General features: G+C 31.1%; 1 protein-coding gene across 3 annotated transcripts in view; it reads right to left on the reverse strand.

Annotated features, from left to right (window-relative positions):
- Positions 1 to 471: 471 nt before the first annotated feature.
- LOC129960186 (RNA-binding protein Pasilla-like) overlaps positions 472 to 20246 on the reverse strand; it is a 74289-nt gene continuing 54514 nt past the window's right edge. For all 3 annotated transcript variants that reach the window (XM_056073401.1, XM_056073402.1, XM_056073403.1), the window contains exons 4-5: positions 16290 to 16444; positions 472 to 2422 (exon numbers count right to left, since the gene is read on the reverse strand). In XM_056073401.1, coding sequence (XP_055929376.1) covers positions 1058 to 2422; positions 16290 to 16444 — 1520 coding nt within the window. In that variant the 3' untranslated portion in view covers positions 472 to 1057. The remainder of the gene's footprint in view (positions 2423 to 16289; positions 16445 to 20246) is intronic.

The following is a 20246-nucleotide window of genomic DNA, read 5'->3' on the forward strand; positions in this document are numbered from 1 at the left end:
TTTTGTGATTTCAATTCACAAAAGATGTCGATAAGCTTTGATTATGGTTACAATTTGTATCATACAATAAAAATTGAAAGAAATAGTGACGCTACACATTTGCAGCAACTGAAGCTAGTTGGGTATAGATCACAGCCAATCGTTTGAAATTGCACATAAAAAGTGTTACAACTTCAGAATTGAGAAAAGCTAAATAATTAAACACACAATTGAATTAACACAAAGACACATTAAACAACATAAACGTTGCAAAATTAATTGCAATTCTGATCACAGTTAATTATAAGTTTTCTTTCATGCTCTGATTTCTTTCATCCAGAAAATCTAGCACATTCATATTTCTTTTTAAAAAATGTAATTAATAGATAAATAAACATATATATATATATATATATATATATATATATATATATATATATATATATATATATATATATATATATATATATACTTACAAGAAAAGCGTAACAAAACACTTCCAACCACAAAAAGAAATTCTGGGTATAAAGTTAAATAAAGCAAAGCAAAACTAAATGACTTAGCTAAATATCAACATAAATTTATTAAAGAATTTTGTTTTGCAAAAGCTTACAAACAAATTTTGCAAAACTATTCTAGAAAATCCAACAAACGTTATAAAACTAAATGTTTTTTATTTATTTTTTAATGAAAAAGCCAAAAAACTGGCGATGTTTCAAACGGCCATTGAACCTGGAAACAGTAACAATCTGTTCTTGGAATATACTTTCGATGCGATTTAAATCCCATTTGAATGCACAAGGCCTTGTGCTGTAATGCAAAACAGTGCAAATACAGCTATAAATATTATTCAGTATTTCCTAGATGATATAAACTTTCATGTATATATTTTACAACATGATAACAAAGTTAACAGGCAATTTATTCTCTCAAAACTGTAGCAAGGTGCTTTAGTTTCATAATTTCCAAACAGCATTGCACCTCATGGTGCATGCAGGTTTTTCAGAAGAGGGAATAAAACAGTAGACAAAGACTTAAGATGAGGAAAGCGATAACATAACACTAAGAGAAGTTCCTGTTAACGAAGAACTCCCATGGCATTCTGTTGAGCTCGTTTTGCCTCTTCTTCAGCTATTTGACGTTCAATAAGATACTGAGCAGTGTTGACAGCACTAGAAAGACCAGTAATAGTGACTATACGATTCCGCGTTCCGGGAGCGAAAATTCCTTTTTTGGAAATTTGAATATTGGCTCCACTGAAACGCTGAATTTCAACTAATGCTTTACCCCCTGGTCCTAGTATAGCTCCAACGATATTTTCTCCCACTTCTATTTCAATTTTTGTAGCGTCACCCATTGGCCTATCATTAGGAGCAGGACTTTTCCTTAAACTAGATGATGCAGAAGTCATACAAGTTCCTAATCCAAAGGAATTATTATTCACAGGTAAGGCAGCTGCACTGGGCGATGCAAGAGCAGGAGAGGTCCTACGGAATGGTTCAAATACGGCTGCTTCAGCTTGTACAAGATATCGATCACTAGAACGAGAGGTTGTTGGTGAGGTAAAGCCAGGTCCAAGACCCAAACCTGATATTCCATTACCAAGACTGCCAATAGGACCAAATATACTAGATCCTGCTCCCATCGGAGTAGTTGTGGTTACAGAATTACAGGTTGTTTCTATGCCAGGAACTGCAGATGCAGATGTATACATTTCTTGATTTGTTATTCCAGTAGTAGGCAATGCATTACTACTTGCTGCAGAGCCAGTCATTCCCATTCCTAAATTCCCGACCACAGAAGCACCATTGATTCCATTTAATATGCCGAGTCCAAGACTCAATAATCCATAACTAGCTAGAGTATTCATTGCAGCACTTATTTCAGATAAAGCTTGTTCACTGTAACCATTTCCTCTGAGCATGTTCTTCACTGCTTCAATTATCTGAGTAGCATTAGTAGGAGGGATTGTAGAGCTACTCATTCCTATTCCAGCAAATGGTAAAATTCCTGTATGACTGGTACCAGTTTGGGAACTGTGGAAACTATCCGTTACAGTAGGACTAAGACTGTTTAAGCTGCCATTAGAATTATAACTGGTGTTACTGTTATTCATAACACTACTAGGAACACTACTAGGATTGGCAAAAGGCGAGCCTGTTGGGTTGAAATTTGCTACTGGTCCAGTTACATCAGCATAACTAACATTTAAACAACTACCACTCTGTGGGTCTTCAACAACTTTTGCTAAAATCATGTTGCAAGCAGTTTTATTGTTTTCCATCTCGCCAATTACAGTAATGCATCGTTCAGCTAAGGCATGGTCCTTGGACTTTTGAGATATTTGTACATAAGCACCACTTTCTTCTTTAATTTGTTTAATATAACTCCCACCTTTGCCTATAATCATCCCTGCTGTACTGTTAGGAACCAGTATCTTAACCTGGAAGAAGAAAGCAAGTTCTTTCAAAACAATGAAAAGAAAAGCAATCATGAAAGAAGTTTGTTGACACAGAATATGGAACAAAAATAAATTATTCAGAAAATGCATATTACGCATAAGGAAATATTAATAATTATAGGACTTGAGCGAAAAGTCAAACGCTAAATGAATAAATTGCAAATGTCTTTGATAAAATTTAAGTTGAAAACTGGCACTTGCAAGTGATATTTTCAGCAGAAGCATATTTACTTTTAAGTAATGAGTTTGATTGAAACTATTGGTTTATTTGCCTTCATTTTTCAGATAGATTCCATATTTTTGTCCATATTCTATTCGATCAATGCTTTTTTCCTTCAATAATTGACAAAAGGGGGAGGGGGAGTTCAACCCCAAGATGTTATAATATAACAATGTCCTTTGACTTTTTTAAGGGAACACATAATTCTTTATGAATATTGAGTAATTCTTATATCAAATTCCATTTCTAAAGCAATATAATTAATTGTCACATTATTTAGAATATAATAAAATACTTTTAAATACAAATTCTTATCAGCATAAGAAAAATACATGACTTCAAAAATAAAAGATTGATAGTAGTAATTTCTGTACTAGTATTCTTACTAGTGATGAATTGTAAAGAAACAATTCAGAATTTTGAAAAAATTAGTTTCAAATAAAGTTAATACCATTCAGTTATTACTTATACGTGTATATTTTAACAGGGTCCTGCTGTAATTTAATTATTTAAAAAAAAACAAATGATCTTTCATTATTTTAAAATTAAGTAATAAAATATTTTAAATTGGAAATTCTCAATTATTTTTTTATCAAGATACCATCTACTGAACTGACTCAACTGATCTGGAACAAAATCTAATCACAAAAAATAATTCTTGGCACAAAAATTAGCACAGTAAAAATAACTTTAGGAATCGCATTGTATGTTTTTATTTTATTGTTGTTACTCATATATACATATATGACAATCGTAAATCATCATTACTCAGTAAGGAAAGATTCTATTATTCCCCTAATATTTACATAAAATCTGTGTGGCAGCAAGAAAACTTAGTTTTCAGAGTATATTCCAAATTTCAACTGTTTATCTGAATTGTATACTAATTGGAGATAGAATTCACAATAAAGTGACAAATATAACTAACACTCATTCTTCACTAGTATCAACACCATCCAACATTAAGATATTCAGTCAAAATGTCTTTAGATATTCCTATGATTATAAAGCCATATACATATCATATTATGAAATCATATAGAAATAACAACAGAATTTATGGATATTAATTTAATTTACACATCAGACTAAATGTTTTACACGGAAGTAATAACCACAATCATTTAATAGAATCACAGGCCATCTAGAAACTTAGTTTTTGCTAGATTTTACTAGATGAATTTTAGTACAAATGATGAATCAAAATACAGTATGAATAATCAAAATGCAATAATCAAAACACAGTATTGAAAAAAAATTAATTAAGCAGTAATATTTTTTGTCCTAAACAAAAATTAGTTCATTACACATACAGCAATGAATTGTATTTGAACAGAAAAAATTGTTGAGTTAAATAAGAAAACAGAATGAAATATTTGAGAACAAAACAAACAGAATATTCTAAAAGCCATTAGAGTGAATACAACTGTATTTTTTCAATGAATTTAATAGTAGACATTTTTCACTGCACAAATCTGACCAATAAAAAATTTATATACTGCAATTGTTTGTAGAAATAATTAGCCCCCAATTAGGTAAATGGAACATTTTATCAGCTTTCTTATTAAAAATACAGGCAACCAAGACAGCAAGAAAACAAAATATTATTCTTAAAACTTACAGAATTGGGAAACTTTTTAAAAACTGAACAATTGCTACAAAACTGACCACCAAATTTATAAAATTTGTCAATAACTATTTTGCAGAGATTCATAAACAGGTATTATTGCATATGTATAAAATACTACAAACGGACATCAGGAGGGTTCTTTCGATTTGTTAGTCGATGAAGAAACACAATCAACAGGCCTCAGTAACAAACGACGACTTTTATTAACACGAAGACAAGAATATGCAAAAAAACAAATGCACAGCCCAGACGTACAAAAGCAACGCACAGCAGCACACTACAACAAACAGTAGACCACAAGTAGTAATAACAACCACAGCTTACAAAGCGGTCACACAAAATTCAGCAGGAGGAGAGAATCTTCGTAGCTACTCTCTACGGTCTCTCCAAACGCCTGCAATTCTCCACTGTCTCCTCGCTTTAGCTGTATCCAACTGCCAACTCACCACGACTGGCTACTCCTCACACGACTCGATGCTGCTTCTACAATAAATTCCGGGACGCGGCACACAGCTCAATTTCCCAAACGCTTGAACTCCAAACAACGCATGCGCTTCGTTGGATAGATATAACTAATTCGCTGTTGACTCGCTATGCGACTCTATACATGACTGTCTTCAGCTTAGACTGCCGGCCTTTTATAGTTCCTGGAGCTGGGCAGAGAAAGTTCTGGAACAATCAGGTATATCTCAGTTCCTACTGGCCCTATCGCCAAAATTCTGGAAGATTCCAGTATCATCTATTTTGTCGCCAACGTTGCTAAATGGTCGCCAAGCTCTGAGATCACTGATTCGGCACCCGATCAGCATCCAACGGGAGCGTAAAACGGTATTTTCAGTGACCGCACTAACCGCAACATTACAGATTTGTAACAATACGCTGATTTTGTTTTATTATCAATTCACACATTACCCGATTTCATATTTACAAATACATTCCATAAGATCATCAAAAAAATCTACCATATTTTATGCCTTATGCGACTTGGCTTCTCTTTTATAAGGACTTGTGATTAATATAAATATTTGCGGAATAATTTTATTAATAAAAATATTTGCCCTCCCACTTGGGACCGACAACATGAGGCCCCGAGCCAATAACTGATTTTGCAAAAGGAAAATGCTTTTGCTTTCTTGTTCCTTCCACGAATATATGTATACAAAAATTTGAATATTATCTCACGATTCATGCACATTTCACATCCACCAACCACAGGAACGGTTGAGTACTTAAAATTTCATTATAGTAGCAGATAACTAATCCAAATTACATAAGTTTAGTCTTAATCGAAAATGTAATTATTTATTTTAAAAAAAGATACGATCCCCCCCCCCCTAGATTTACTATGGTTTTTCACAAGCGGACTGATTTTCTCAACAGTCGCAAAGACTTTGGAGGAATTAATGAAATCAAAACTCCTCGCCTTCCAGGATTACAAATATTGCAATATTTATTTAACATTAATGTATCTCCAAAAAACTACATTAGTCTCACCAATTATTGTCCCATCAGCAGAAAAATACTTTTCAAGAATGAAAATATGAAGATTAGTTTGAGATCGAGTATTAGTCGAGAAAGATTTATTTCCTTTTTCATTTTATCCAGAAGATGTAAAGCTAAAACACTAAATCATGAAGACGTCATCAATGGATTTACTATAAAAGAATATCTGCAAGTGTTGTTATATATATAAAAATCCCATATTATAACATTATTCTAGAAATTTGCATTAAAAATTACATATAATAAGTTTATTAAGTTATTATATTTATTCGCTTTGTCAGCGATTATTTGTTAAATGTCAACTTTATAAAAATAATTTAATTATTTATAATTATCCTAAACTTCTGAAATATTCACCAGACCAATCTGTGCAACGAAATAAATTATTATTTTGTTATATGTAATTCGTTTTAAGTCAACTTTAAATACACTCTTGGTACTGTGGAATACGAAGTATTAACAATTTCGATAAAACTCCAAAATTTTTGTCACCTTTTAGTTCAAAACACAACCATCTAAATGTTCAAAGCTTTTAGCAACTACGTCATGCAACTATGCTTCATTGCCTATTATTATTTCGATTTTAAGTTTACAATACGACTATAGAAATAGAATTCACCAATTAGGATTCAGAAAAAGCGATTCAAATATTCTAGCAACTATCACAATTGCCAGCATGTATAATAAATAAAGATTGCACCACAAAGTATTGCTACTGATATGAAAGTAATGGATTGCTTATTGATTCTTTTCCTTTAAAACAAACATCACGACTCTCTTCTACAACAATGCAAACAGAAGAATAGCATCATATTGTCCATGCAGAAGCAAAAACTGGATTTAAGCCTTCCCATAATCAAAAACTCTTGTTTAATGTACTGCGCCACTATTTCTTTGGAATATTATTTTAATGTTATCTATATGCGAGGCGTTTCTGTTTTTTGCACTGTTTCTCAATTTTTTGTTTGTTTGTTTACAAGAATATGCATGAATACAACTGATGAAGTGCTTACAAAAAAAAAGTTTTAGTCCCTTAACTCGTTTGTGTGTGTTTGTTTAATAATCTAATTCTTGTCTGATTTCGGATTCTGAAACCTCAACGGTTGTGCATATGAGCAAATAAATTCTGATATCACCGAAATAGGGGGAAGATGAAAGATGCGAAACGGAAGGAAAGATATTTGCTGTTTAATAAGCAATATACCAAAACTTTGCGCATGTTTCGAATGTAACAAAATATGACTATTCAATAAAAAAGTCCAGAGAAGCGTTTATTTATTTATTTTTACATACCACCCCTCAACAAAGTAAAATCATCCAAAACTGGTAGGCACGGGATTTTGAAGTGAACAATAGATGACACCCTGTGGAATGCGCCGTGATTTAAATAAGTTTAATTTAATTAATTAATTTACTGCTTTAATTAAATAAGCATAAAATGTTTCTGAATTATGCATTATTTTTGCAACGAATTATAGTGCCTTTGAATGATTCATCAGGTTATACGTTTGAAAAGTGATCATTCGATGCTCGTGAAACTCATAAGCTCGGCCATTAAAGCATTAATAAAGGAAATGATTCCATTTAATGTTCTTCAGTTCAATGCTTTTATTGTGGCACACTATTCATCACTTTGTTAAAAACGCAATATTATATATAAGTGTGTGCGTATGTGTGTGCTGATTTCTTCCTCATTTAAACAAATCTATAATCAGATTAGTAAATAATTAGTAAATGTTCTTTCAGTAAAGTTAAAAATTATAAGTTGGTGTAGCGGATAGTTATGAGCGAGGATAGAACCTGGGACCTTGTGGTTCGCAGCCGAGTAACAAGACCACAGTACTACTGTGGTGAAAAGCTTATAAGTCAGATAACAGGTACGAAACAGAGTCAATTGCTTTTGTCTTGTGGCCTTGCTACTCGGCTGCGAACCACAAGGTCCCAGGTTCTATCCTCGCTCATAACAATCCGCTACATTGGTATGGTCGTGTCACAGCTTTTAAAAAATCATGAACGAAGAGTATTAGAACAGCGTTGACGCTTGAAAGTAGAGAATTAAACAACCTGACTACTTCGATACTATACGCACACACCAGGAAATTTTTAGGAACTTGTCACCTATTTTGTCAAACCTAAACGATTTTATATTACTTTTCATACAAGCCATAAATTATTCCAATATTTTCACTGTTTCATAAAAATGTACTCGGTTTCACTTCAAAAAATATATTATTTCTAAAAAAAATTTCATATTCAAATTCAATAAAAACGTATAGCAGGGGACACCGAGGCTAGTTATAACAATTTTTGGAAAAATGTTTATAATTAAAAATATATTCGCGATTCCTTGGTTAAAAAGTTTTTTTGATAACTTAACTATTCAATTATAAGATTTTTAAGAAAACATTCAATAATTCTGTTGATTTTAAATCAGAAAGATTTTTTTTCAAGAACATGACAACTGTTACAACTTGCCCCGTATCTGGTGCAAGTTGTAGCATGATTGGACAAAAATTGTAACAATAAAAACAAAAATATTTAAAACTATTTTCTCTTTAGATTTTTTTTTTTTTTTTTTTACTAAAGTACAGTAGACTCCCGATTATCCGCGGGCGAGTTATCCGCGCCTACCGCACAGATATTTTTTTTTTTTTTTTTTTTTTTGCCTGATTTCTTCAAAAAGGTGCAGTTTTACAGTTATGCTTTTGTAATTACATAATACATTACAGTATTAAAACAGTACATATGTATTAATTTTTCTGTGTATCCTTGACGCCTCTCGTAAGTACAAAGCACTTTTCTGTTTTCATTAACAAAATGCATTTTAGGTTAGTTTTGAGTGATATACTAAAATATTAAGCGTTAGTTAAACATTTCCTTCTGTTTATTTTACGTTTTATTGTACATAAAACGATTTTTCAAAGTTGGAATGACTGTTTTCTCTTTTGTTATACCCGTTTTTAGCTTTTTTCGGATTATCCGCGATTTTTGTTATCCGCGGCGGCCGCGCTACCCAATTCCGTGGATAATCGGGAGTGTACTGTTTGACTTGGTATAGTAATAAAACATGATATCAAGTAACAAAAAAAAAGTAAATCATTTAACCAATTAACATAAAAATCAGTCTTCAGCAGAACTGCAGTTAATGCAATCATTTTGCAAATTAACCATTGAACCCATCAGATGCGGCCTGTTTGTAATGTAGTGGTTTCAGAGGTCGAAATCCAATTTCGAATTACGCTGGCTTTGAGTACAATATTTATGGAGAGGAAGGAGACACAGTACCACCCCAGACGCTATCTTCGCCTTACATAAAGCCCCGTTCCGATGGCCGGTTGACTTTACGGATATGGTCGCAAATCTGCAAACTGACCCATTGTAGGACCACTCCCTCCAGTGGACGTCGGTCGGGAGCTTCCCGCAAATTGTCGTAAAATGAGTAGACATCAAAGAACCCCGGAAAACCACAAGAGAGGGAAAAGAGGGCAAAATGTGCCATACTCAATTCGGGAACAGATCGGCGGAATGCGGCTTTTCGTCGTCTAATGTAATATGCTATAATATATCGACACTGTTTTTATATGCATCAAAATCCTTTTTCTTTTATAGAATCTGTTAGTTCAAAATTCTTTTCATCATTTTTTCCCTCTTTTGGAATTTTTTGTTAAACCTTCCCTCTTCTCTTATCTTTTCTTATAGTCATCATATTCTTTTTCCAATGCTTCTTTACTAGGTGGGTGAATTGGGATTTTTTTTTATTAGGCTTCTGTTCGATTTTTTCAGAGAGAGATTGTGTATATGTATGTCAGGGTATGTAGACAAATTTTATCTTAAAAAATATACACATAAAATATTACCAGTAATACTGAATATTTTTCACAAACATTGAAACTAAGCTGTTTAAAATGCTTTTTTATGCAAATTCTGTTTGAAATCTCTTATTAAAGGACTTTCATTGGATATCTTAAATTATTTATTTACATTACAGCTAATAATATTAAGAGAAAAAATAATTATATCGCTACTTTATTAATTGTAATTTAACGGAAAAAAGTTAAGAACATAGGTAAACCAATCCATAATATAAAAATTATGCCAATTTAATAAAATATGCAAATAAAAATTTGTTTCTTTTTAGAGATTTTTCCAAACTATTTCGGTTCGTTCAAATTTGTCATTACTAATTTTTTCAGCTCATTATATTAGTAGTCCTTTTGTTAGTTGTGAATGTTTTCTGGCTTATGGAACAAGTGCATAAGCTTTGGATTCAATTTCGGAAATTTCCTTTTTCTAAGAGAAATTTCCTGTTCCTTAAATAGACTAAGAAATCAGAGTCTAAGTTTCTGCATGTCATTTTAGCTATTTTTTTACTATCTCTCCCCCCCCCATAAAAAAAGGTGATATTTTGAATGGGTTGATGTTGCTATGTTTACTGAAGGGATTCCGCGCGATTGTTTTATGTGCTCATAGACTACATGTTGTGAAACATATTTTTCATTCAAATTTTTAACTTCAATCTTTTTATTAATGCTGAATCTTCTTTGAACATGTGCTTGTTCATGAGAAAAAAAATGAAAAAAAAAAAAAAAAAAATCAAAACTACCCACCATTTAAACTTATGGTCTTCAAATAAAAGGGAAATAAAGTTTCATCTTGTCGCATTTCCCTGACAATTAAATTCTCAAAATCGATTAAAGATTATTTGACCAAAAAATCTATAAACTCCATGAAGACAGCATCGCACTCATCTTTATCTTTCTGATGAAAGTACAACACAGAACATGTTTTTTTTCTTTTTTTTCATACTTACTTCTCTCTCAAACAATATTTCTTACTGATGCATAATTTACTGGAAATCTGTTCATTATGCATTCCAACCTTTTTAAAACAGCAACTGACAACATCGCTTGAAAAGTGTATATAACTTTATCAGATATTTTTTTGGGGGAAATGAAAAATATACAATTTGTTCCCACTCTCCCTGCAATCACTTTATCAATAGCAAAATATGATGCATTACTAGAAATATTAAAATGACATCAAAAATCTACTGAAGAAACAATTTTAAATGAGTTAATTCATTTTTCAAACATTTAAAAAATATATAATCAAGTGTTTTACAATCTAGTGAAATCAAAATATTTTTGTTAGTGTGTTTACAGATAGTCCAAAAATGTGTTTTTCGGAGGTTTAAATGGTGAGAATTGTGGGAAAAAAATTAGTTTTACTGGCTTTAATTTAGATTGGTATGTTTGGGCAAGAGCAACAAATGTACTTTTAATTTAAGAGTAACATCACATATTTTGCTTCATTTTTATTTTTGGAAACCTTGAATTATTCAGTGAATCTCTTTTGAAAATGAATTAAATATACATTTTCCAACATATTGTTAAATAGTTCTGTAAACAATTGGATGAAGTAAAAATACATAATGATTCATTAAATGATGACAAACAAGTAATCACATGCAGAAAAGCAACAATGAGTTGAAGTTACTGTTAAAAATAAACTTACGTGGTTTTTCCTTGATATATAAAATTATTCCTAAAAAGAAAGGTAACAAGCAAAAGATGAAAGAAAAGTCAAGTAAAAGAAAGGGATATATTTTCACCATACTATCAATATTCCCCTACATTAAGATGGAGCGTTTTCCACTGAATGTATTCCGTTTAACATGAATAAATAAGATGTTAATAAGGTATTATTTAATATTGCTTACGATTAAACTTTTACTATTCATATTGTAATTGTTTCTACTCAAACTGCTATTTGCATGACCGATTTTACTTTCACATTAACTTCCTAATTTTATATATTTAGCATTAAAATTAAGCAAATGAATCTGAGACAATCATTAGAAAAAATGCTGCAAGAGTTATTTTTATATAATATTTCGCATAATGAATTACAAACGAATTAGAAAAGAGAAAATCCAATGGAAATTTACTTTTTTACTATACGTTTCTACTTACTTCAATTTTACTAAAATTAAAGTAAATAGAAATGGCTTAAATAAAGAAAGAACTGGTGAATGAACTATACTGAAAATTTCGCACTGAAATGTAAGAAGTAAAATACAAAAATAAATTCGAGATCAACGAATCGAAGGAAAATATAAGGAGGGAGGGGAAAAAAAGAGTAAGCGTTGAAATGCCATTTATTCTTGATAAATACGACCCAATGAATGTTATTATACATCATTATTAGAGGTACAAAACATCATAGAATTCTAGAGGACACTATTCCTTGAATACAATAATACTAAGAACATTCACTTCGAAGAAACAAACAATCTAAGAATAATTACAGCAAATGTGATTAACAGTGTTTTTACACAGAGTAAAATACAATATATATAGCTAATATCGATCATGCGGCTAGATACACATAAACAAATTTCAAATTTTTAGAAGGATGGTTTATTGTGAGTGTAGAAGTATTACCAAATACACGAAATATATTGAACAATTTTTAATTACACAAACTAAAATTGCATATTAATGTTAAATAAATAAATGGATACAGAGTTTTTAAAAAACTAATGAATTTTTCATGCTCCATAAGCATAATAGCTAAAATGCCTTTATAATGGGAAACAAACTATACACAAAAAGGTCTACATTTCCTTTCTAAGTAGTTAATGAATGGTGTAAAGATTTCCTTTTCAGTAAGAAAAAACATTTATGAATTCAACACAATTTTTTTAAAAAAATTTGTTTGGAGCATAAAAAATAATTAGTAAAACGATACATGAATCTTAATCAATTATTTATAAGCACTTTATATTTAAACGATTTAACTTGTTTTTTGATAATTTTCTTAATTTATCAAAGCATATTTTTAAGAGATAATTGTCAAAGCATTATATAAATTTTCCCATAATTCAGAATGGTTGTATGTTCCAGTTTTAATCATTACTCATTCTTTTAAAATGGCATTTGAAAGAAAAATTATCGTCTACTTTTATATTATTTTTGCTGTATTTAAATTAATAAACAGAAGTGTATCTCTTAGAATTGCGCCACGGCCAATAACAAAACAGTATCCTTATCATTTTATTTTTATTTATTTTATTTTATTTTTTGAAACAACAATTAATTTCCCCTCAAATTTTATGCATGGGCTTATTATTAAATTTTTAAACATGCTAAGGTTAAAAAATTGCTGTTAAAAATAATGGTGATATGATATAACCTCTTTCAGCGAGCAGTTGCTTCACTCATCGAATTAATAGTATTAATTTCAAAAGTCAAACAATTTTAATTTGACTACTGAAACATATATACTTTAGTTACTAGGCCATACACTGAAAGCCTTAATTATTATAAGAAGCCTCGTCATAGCCAGTCGCAGGGTTCGGTTGAGAGGGCCAATCAAGACGTAGAAAATATTTTGGCTTCATGGATGAAGGATAATAAAACTATAAAGTGGTCCTATGGTCTTCGTTTTGTACAATTCATGAAAAACTGAGCTCTACATTCAGGAATTAAACAATCACCATACAAAGCTATATTTGGGATTGAACCAAGAATTGGAATGACTTTAACTTTACCATCAAGTATTATAAAAACTATCGAAGACGAGGATGAACTTCAGAAAATTTTCGAGGATATGAACGCAGAAGAACAAGAAACTGAACAAGCACAATCAGGGGAGCATATGCTTGCTAAGAAATCGACCAACATTTTCCTAATTAGAGAGGAAGCCAAAGAAAATTTAATAAAGCAAGCCAAACGAATGAAAAAGATCTCCGATGCAACACATCCTGTTTTATAATTGAGGTAATGTTGTTGCCCCCATTCCAGATTTTGATAGAAGCTTATTTAATAAGCAAAAGCTTATTTGCGAAATCTCATCGGTGTAGTGCTTGAAAAAATTAAGATGGCCTTTACAAAATTGGTACGAATGATGAAGTTCTGAACAAACTGTATTCGAGGTAAGAAATGATATTTAAACTTAATTAGTTCAGTATTTATTCAATAAATATAATTTATTCAATTTATATTAACTTTAAATTTTATAAGAATTTATACAGTAGATATCGATTCAGCGTGCAAGTTTGATGCAAAAGTTTAACATATTCCTTGATTTTAGATCTGAATTCGATGTATCGCAACAAAATTTCTTGACTAAAGAACAAGTACTGAATCAGGAAATTTCTCTGAGAACAGCAGCAAGAAAAGGAGCTATAGGAAATAGGCAAGGGTTCATCTAATATTCTTATAAAAAACACTGTTCTTCAAAGAGATGTTTCTGTATGAAAAATGGTTCTCTTTGCATTTCTAAATGTCACAGTAGTTTGCCTTGTCGAAATAAATAATCTGCAATAACGGTACTGCTTTAAACAATATCCAAATAAAGTATTTTTTTTCTTCAATGATAGGATTTTTCCTCAAATGCTATTTTACTAAGTATAATTTAATATAATAATTTTGGATAGATGCAAATAATTTTGTCTAACAAATCAGTCAAAACACGAATAAAATGGTTATCCCTAGCGCTGTTAATGAGAACTCATTTTTCCTTGTTAATTCGGGTTTTCCCTGGCGCTGCCAGTTAGAACGCGTTTTCACTAGTGAATTCGCGTTCTCCCTGGCGCTGTCAGTTAAAACGTGTTTTCCCTAGTTAATTCGCGTTTTCACTGATTTCGGGTTTTCACTGTAACATAATGATTTTTTCAACGGTAGAAAACAAGGGGTTTTTAAATTTCATGGAATATCGAAATAGATTTGATTTAAATTTCAAGAATGAAAATTAACAATGTGAATTATTTTTAAAAATCTCTTAAAATATGCAAAAATCATGTAATGATATAAATATTATTGAAAAGATAATTTCTGGAATTTTTAGATGAAGCTAAAAATTATTTTATGCGATAATATATTTAGAAGTTAACACCAAAGAATTCTGAAATTCCGTTTACTTTTCAAATGAAATTCTATTTAAAGTTCCAAAAATAGCACATTCCAATACATTTGTGCCAATTTTTTACACTAAATGAAATGGTCTCCATGATAATATGCCAACCGCCAGAAAAATGCACAAATAGTATTAAATATTAATGTATCCTTTTATCTAAAATGCATTTAAAGGGCATATCAGGAAAATGCTTAAAAAATAAATTTTATAAAAGTAATTTAAGTTTTGAATAAATTTTTCCTAACCCTGTTCAGAAAATTTAATAATTATATGGCACCAAAATAGACCTAAGTTACGAAATTCGATTAATTACTAAAGTCATTAAAAATAAAAGACAAATATGCATTTCATTAATAAAACAACTTAAAATACAACTTATTGTCGTACTTAAAAAAAAAAATAAGATAAAATGTATAAAAATCATTTAACCCTTTAAAGGGCCATTTTTTTCTAATCATATTATGTTAAAATATTTTTAGGTTTGAAATTAGAATAAGAAAAGGGATTCATTTAGCTTATTAGATAAATTTAATTTGATTAATTAATTAATTTTGTTAATTAATAATTAAATAACAAATCAAGACACATCATTTTGTGTGAGATAAAGAGCTGAATCATCTAAGTTTCTGTCTTTCTAAAAAAAATGTCAGAACTGATGGCAACCTACATAATTTCATACAAAGATTGATAAATTTGGGGGGAAGCATACTTCCCACGGCTCTAGAAAGGGTTAATACATTGAAAAAAAAAACATTCTCACAAACATGAATAATAATAAAAAATGAAATTATATACGTTTCTTTTTTATTCATATAAACTTTAAATATTGATAATTTAGTATGGTCTCAATTTACACTTTCCCAAATAAGTAAATAAATAAATAATTTAAAAAAAATCTCATCTGATCTCTGAAAATAGGAATAACACTTCTCTCGTAATTACTTGTCATAAATTGCTTAAAATGCCAATATAGAGGCTATAACATTTTATTTCTATGTGTATCACTCTTTCCAGATATCCTGTGAACTCAATCGATGTTATCTTCACTTTCCAGAAAAGACCTATCATGATGAAGTATATCTCCGTCTTTGAGACTTAAATCCTTGAAAAAGATTTCGACGAGCTTTTCCTTTTCACAAATGGAGATTTGATTATCTTAAGACGTAGCAAGAAAAACCAGAGCTCTTAAATACTTAACAAATTCACTAAAAAAGCCCAATCTGCTATATTTCCACAAAAATGCAGCATCCAATTCCATTTAACAATATTTTGATTACAGCTTTTGACGAAAAGAAGGTTCTGCGAAGTTAAATAATAATGATTCCCAAATGATGCAATTTCGATCAATAGCTTACTAGGTAAGTCACTAAAAATCACTTCTTTTTCCACCCATATATAGAGAAAAGGAAGGGCTTGCATTAATACAATATTTAACTCAAAGTTGACAAAAACGAATAAATAACAAAACAATTTAATATTAATTATCATTTTTAAAGCACATTAAGATTTTATTATGCAATAATAATTCAATTATAATGACACAAAGTGAATACTTCACTTCTATACATTTAACTTACTTGTTTCTCTCGTTCTGCAGGTTGTTTATGATCAAAATCTATAGCCATTTTTGCATTAGGATCCGGTTTTTCCTTAATCTTTTCCATTATGAATTCATGAATTCGTATGATGCCGTCTATATTTCCAGAAATTAAACATACTCTTTCTGTTGTTCCTGAAAAATTAAATGATTTTAAGTAAAATGCATTTTTTTAAAAAAAATCAAATTATTTTAAATTTGTTCTTTTTTTGAAATTTGTAAACTAGTTACTTTGCAGATTTTTGCAAAGAAAGCTGATTTGTCAAATCAATACTGCGTTGCTGATTGAAACATTCTTAACGATAATCTGATCTTGCGAAAAATTCTAGAGATTTCACCTCTCTCAACCACTTCTTTGACATCACATCAATTGAAGATACATTTGATGCGCAGCAATCTCAGAAATATTTTCATATAGAACAAGTTTCGGAATAAAATCCTTCCGATTTCCGAAACAAATATTCTACCAAACAAATTGCAGTGCATTCAATATCTATAAAAACGTATTTATTAAGAGATACATAATTATCTCAAATGAGAGACGAAGATAATTGAACATAATCTAAGAGAATAATCCAAATATTGCTTCAATGCAATATAGATAACCTTGGTACGCATGAAAAATCTATGGCAACATGCATGAAATGATACATACCAGATTTCTATGGCTGGTAATTAGCAGTTATAGAAATCCGTGACTGGTAATTAACCAGTAACTAACAATTTATGAAAAAATCAAACAATATTTTTTAATATTTGGGTAAATCGTCCATTTTTAATGTTGAGCGTTCGGTGTCCATATAAGTTGGGACAACTTTCAATATAAATCTTGTGATCAACAAACAAAAATTAATATAGGATGCCAATATCAGAGGAAATTATTTGATTTGATACATTGAATTAACATCTAATATTGAAACTAAATCAGAATTATATACGGCGAATGATATGATTTTGATCCAATCAAATTTCTAAACCTCCCTACTTATCACAGGAAAATAAGAAAATCCCAGATTTAGTGTGCGCAGGTTCACATAAACGACATACCTTCGATGGGATCATTATAAAATAAAATTCTAATAAATTTTCTGATAATTTTTACCTATTAATTATGTAATAACCTTCCATCTCAACAGTTTTTTTAATTGCTTTCCCAATTTAAATGATGTATCAGTATGTAATCCTTATGTGTCTAAACACAATCAATAAATGCTTTTAAAATTACTTTTGGAATTCTCGAACATTATTTGTTAAGCGAGTCTGTCTTCAAAATGAACGGACTGTATAGTTAGATCAACATACAAATTTCAAAGCAAAAAAGCCCCTAATTTAATCCATGATGGTATCACTAAAACCAAGAAATGTTCGATATGAAGTGCGTATGCCGACGGACTTTGATTTGACATCCAAAAAAAGAGATGGATATTTTAGGAAAGACTTTTGCCTTTCATAGAACACTCAAATCTTCTCTGAGAATCATAAATCCAATGTCGCCATCAGGTGGCTAAAAAAAGTTAACCAGAATCCACTTCGGTGATTTGTGGAAGGAATTAAATCTTCTGTTTTTTTTTTTTTTTTTTTGTTTTGTTTTAGTTTTAATCTATCGCTTCCTAGGCTGAAACTGATTAGTCGCCATAAATAAAGACTTTAACAAAGAAAAAATAAAATTTGAAACATCATCAGTAAGTGTAACACAGAGGGCTGCAGTATCGCGCACAGAAAATAATGAGCACGCAAGTTTAAAAAAGAAGGATTAACATTCTTATATGTTCAAAAGCAAATAAAAAAAATATTTAAAAAATCTTTTTAAACTTTAAAAAAAAAATACAAAAAGAGAGGAGAACCATGCAACAATCAACCCTTTGAAACATTTTCACAATAAAAATTCGACGATAAAAAATGAGGGGAAGCAAGGAAAAATGCAATAAGAATCAGTACCTTGATTGATTGTTAATACACAGGGTGATCGTGTATAAGGAGTTTAAAGTCCTTTTACGCCCTTTAAACTCCAAAAAATGTCCTAGGGAGATACGCATACTAATAGTAAAGTGACTATGTTGAATTTATTGAGACAGAGTACAACGCCACTAATGACGAAATAACGAAGTTACAAAAAATAACGTTAAAAATAAAGACCATAAGAAATATACAGAAAAATGTTTCATGGAGTTGTTTATACATGATAATATATATCGGTGGATATATTTGGGATTAAAATTATGAAGTTTCAGTGACATGAAAAAGAGTTCGTCCTAAAACTGAAAAATATATTCTCCGACAATATTACACAGTTTTTTCGAGTTAAGTAACGACGAAATGAAATTTTAGCAACGAAAAATGTAAACAAAAACTATTTTTAAAAAATCTGAAAAACACACTCAGGGGGAGGGTTTTTTTCTGAGGATGTGAATTCACAACTTTCATGCGACTATCAAAATACCTGATCAAAATCTGGTGGTCATACAATCACGAAAGGAGATTCACAATCTAAATATTTTATTCTGATAAATTTTGTGCAGACAGAAAAACGTCAAAAGCAAATTTTTGTTATTCAGTGAGGTACATACGAAAAGAAAAAGATACAGATTAGAAAAAGAAAATAAAAGAACGTATTGTTAAAAAAAAAACATGGCCAGTCTGTTCAAAAAGGCCATCATCGGCCACAACATTCACTTCGTTCAATGCCCAACTGCATCGGTCAAAGCGTTGCTTTTTATTTCGTATTAATAGTCCCTGCTGCAGAATGCATGGTACGGATTTGAACTATTGTCGCGCAGTATTTGTCATACTTGGTTTGTACTAAGCCGTACTCAGTGTTTGCTGAGTTCTCTTGTACTGTTGTAGGGATGGGCTAACGTGTACGCCAATATGTCATTGGCTGGTTTTGTATTATACATACTTGGCCTACCCGAAACGATGTCGGCTTCTTGTGTTGCCTGTGTCTCTGAGATGTCGAACGTTTTTAATGGTTGCCGAAATTAGATGGGGGCAATCTGGAAACCCAGCGGTTTAAGCACGTACAGCTGGTCCCGCAATACGATGCAACTGGCCATAAAGAAGCACTACATCACAATACTGATAAATAGTGAAGATCGCCGTTACGTTACCGCCGTGTATGTACGGTAATGCTACACAGAGTCCAACAGAACGAATACAAAAATAGATGATTTATTCGACGAATATTCCAGAAATAGGCAGCACAGGAACAATGCACACAGACAAGGTGCATGAAAATAAAAGCGCAAAATGTCCATAGGAGTGCACAGCAAAGACACTGACTAAACTTTCTAATTCCTCTCCATAGTGCATAATGTCCACTGCAGCTTCAATACCGCTATCTTCAATCCGGTCAACTCGCCGATTATCCAAATTCAACCCACAATCAAGTCAGATTACTACAATCGATCTCAACTCATCTCACGGCTGGAGGAGGTTTTCTTTTTATAGGGTCTCAGGCATGAAGTGACGTCACGTAGGAAGTACATAGAATGTTCGAATTCTCAGACCTTAATAGGCATATCGATTCAATTCGAGAAGATGGAAGATTTTGAAATTCATTGCCAAAATACTCGGCAAGGCTTATGATTGCACTAAAGTAACTCATTGAGATTTAATGAAAAGCGATTCCCGCAGCGAAAGGAAAGACTGGCATCGAACGAAAGCAGTTTTACAAATTCATAACAATATGAATTTGCATACCATGGAAACGCAAGAAATGTACACTGTTTTACCGGGGACCGCGAGCAAGGTCGCAACTTTCGTTCTTGTTTTAATCTACCAATTTCGTATTGTTTATAAAAACGATTAATTCATGCACGGTTTTACTGCTGTATCATCTTGTTCCAGTGAATCCACCAATCATTTACTGAACGACATGCAATCGCTTTTGACATTTTCCCGTTAGCACAAAGTTCATCGGGATAAAATAATTAAACTG

The sequence above is a fragment of the Argiope bruennichi genome, chromosome X2, assembly GCF_947563725.1.
Source record: "Argiope bruennichi chromosome X2, qqArgBrue1.1, whole genome shotgun sequence".
NCBI classification, from domain to species: Eukaryota; Metazoa; Arthropoda; class Arachnida; order Araneae; family Araneidae; genus Argiope; species Argiope bruennichi.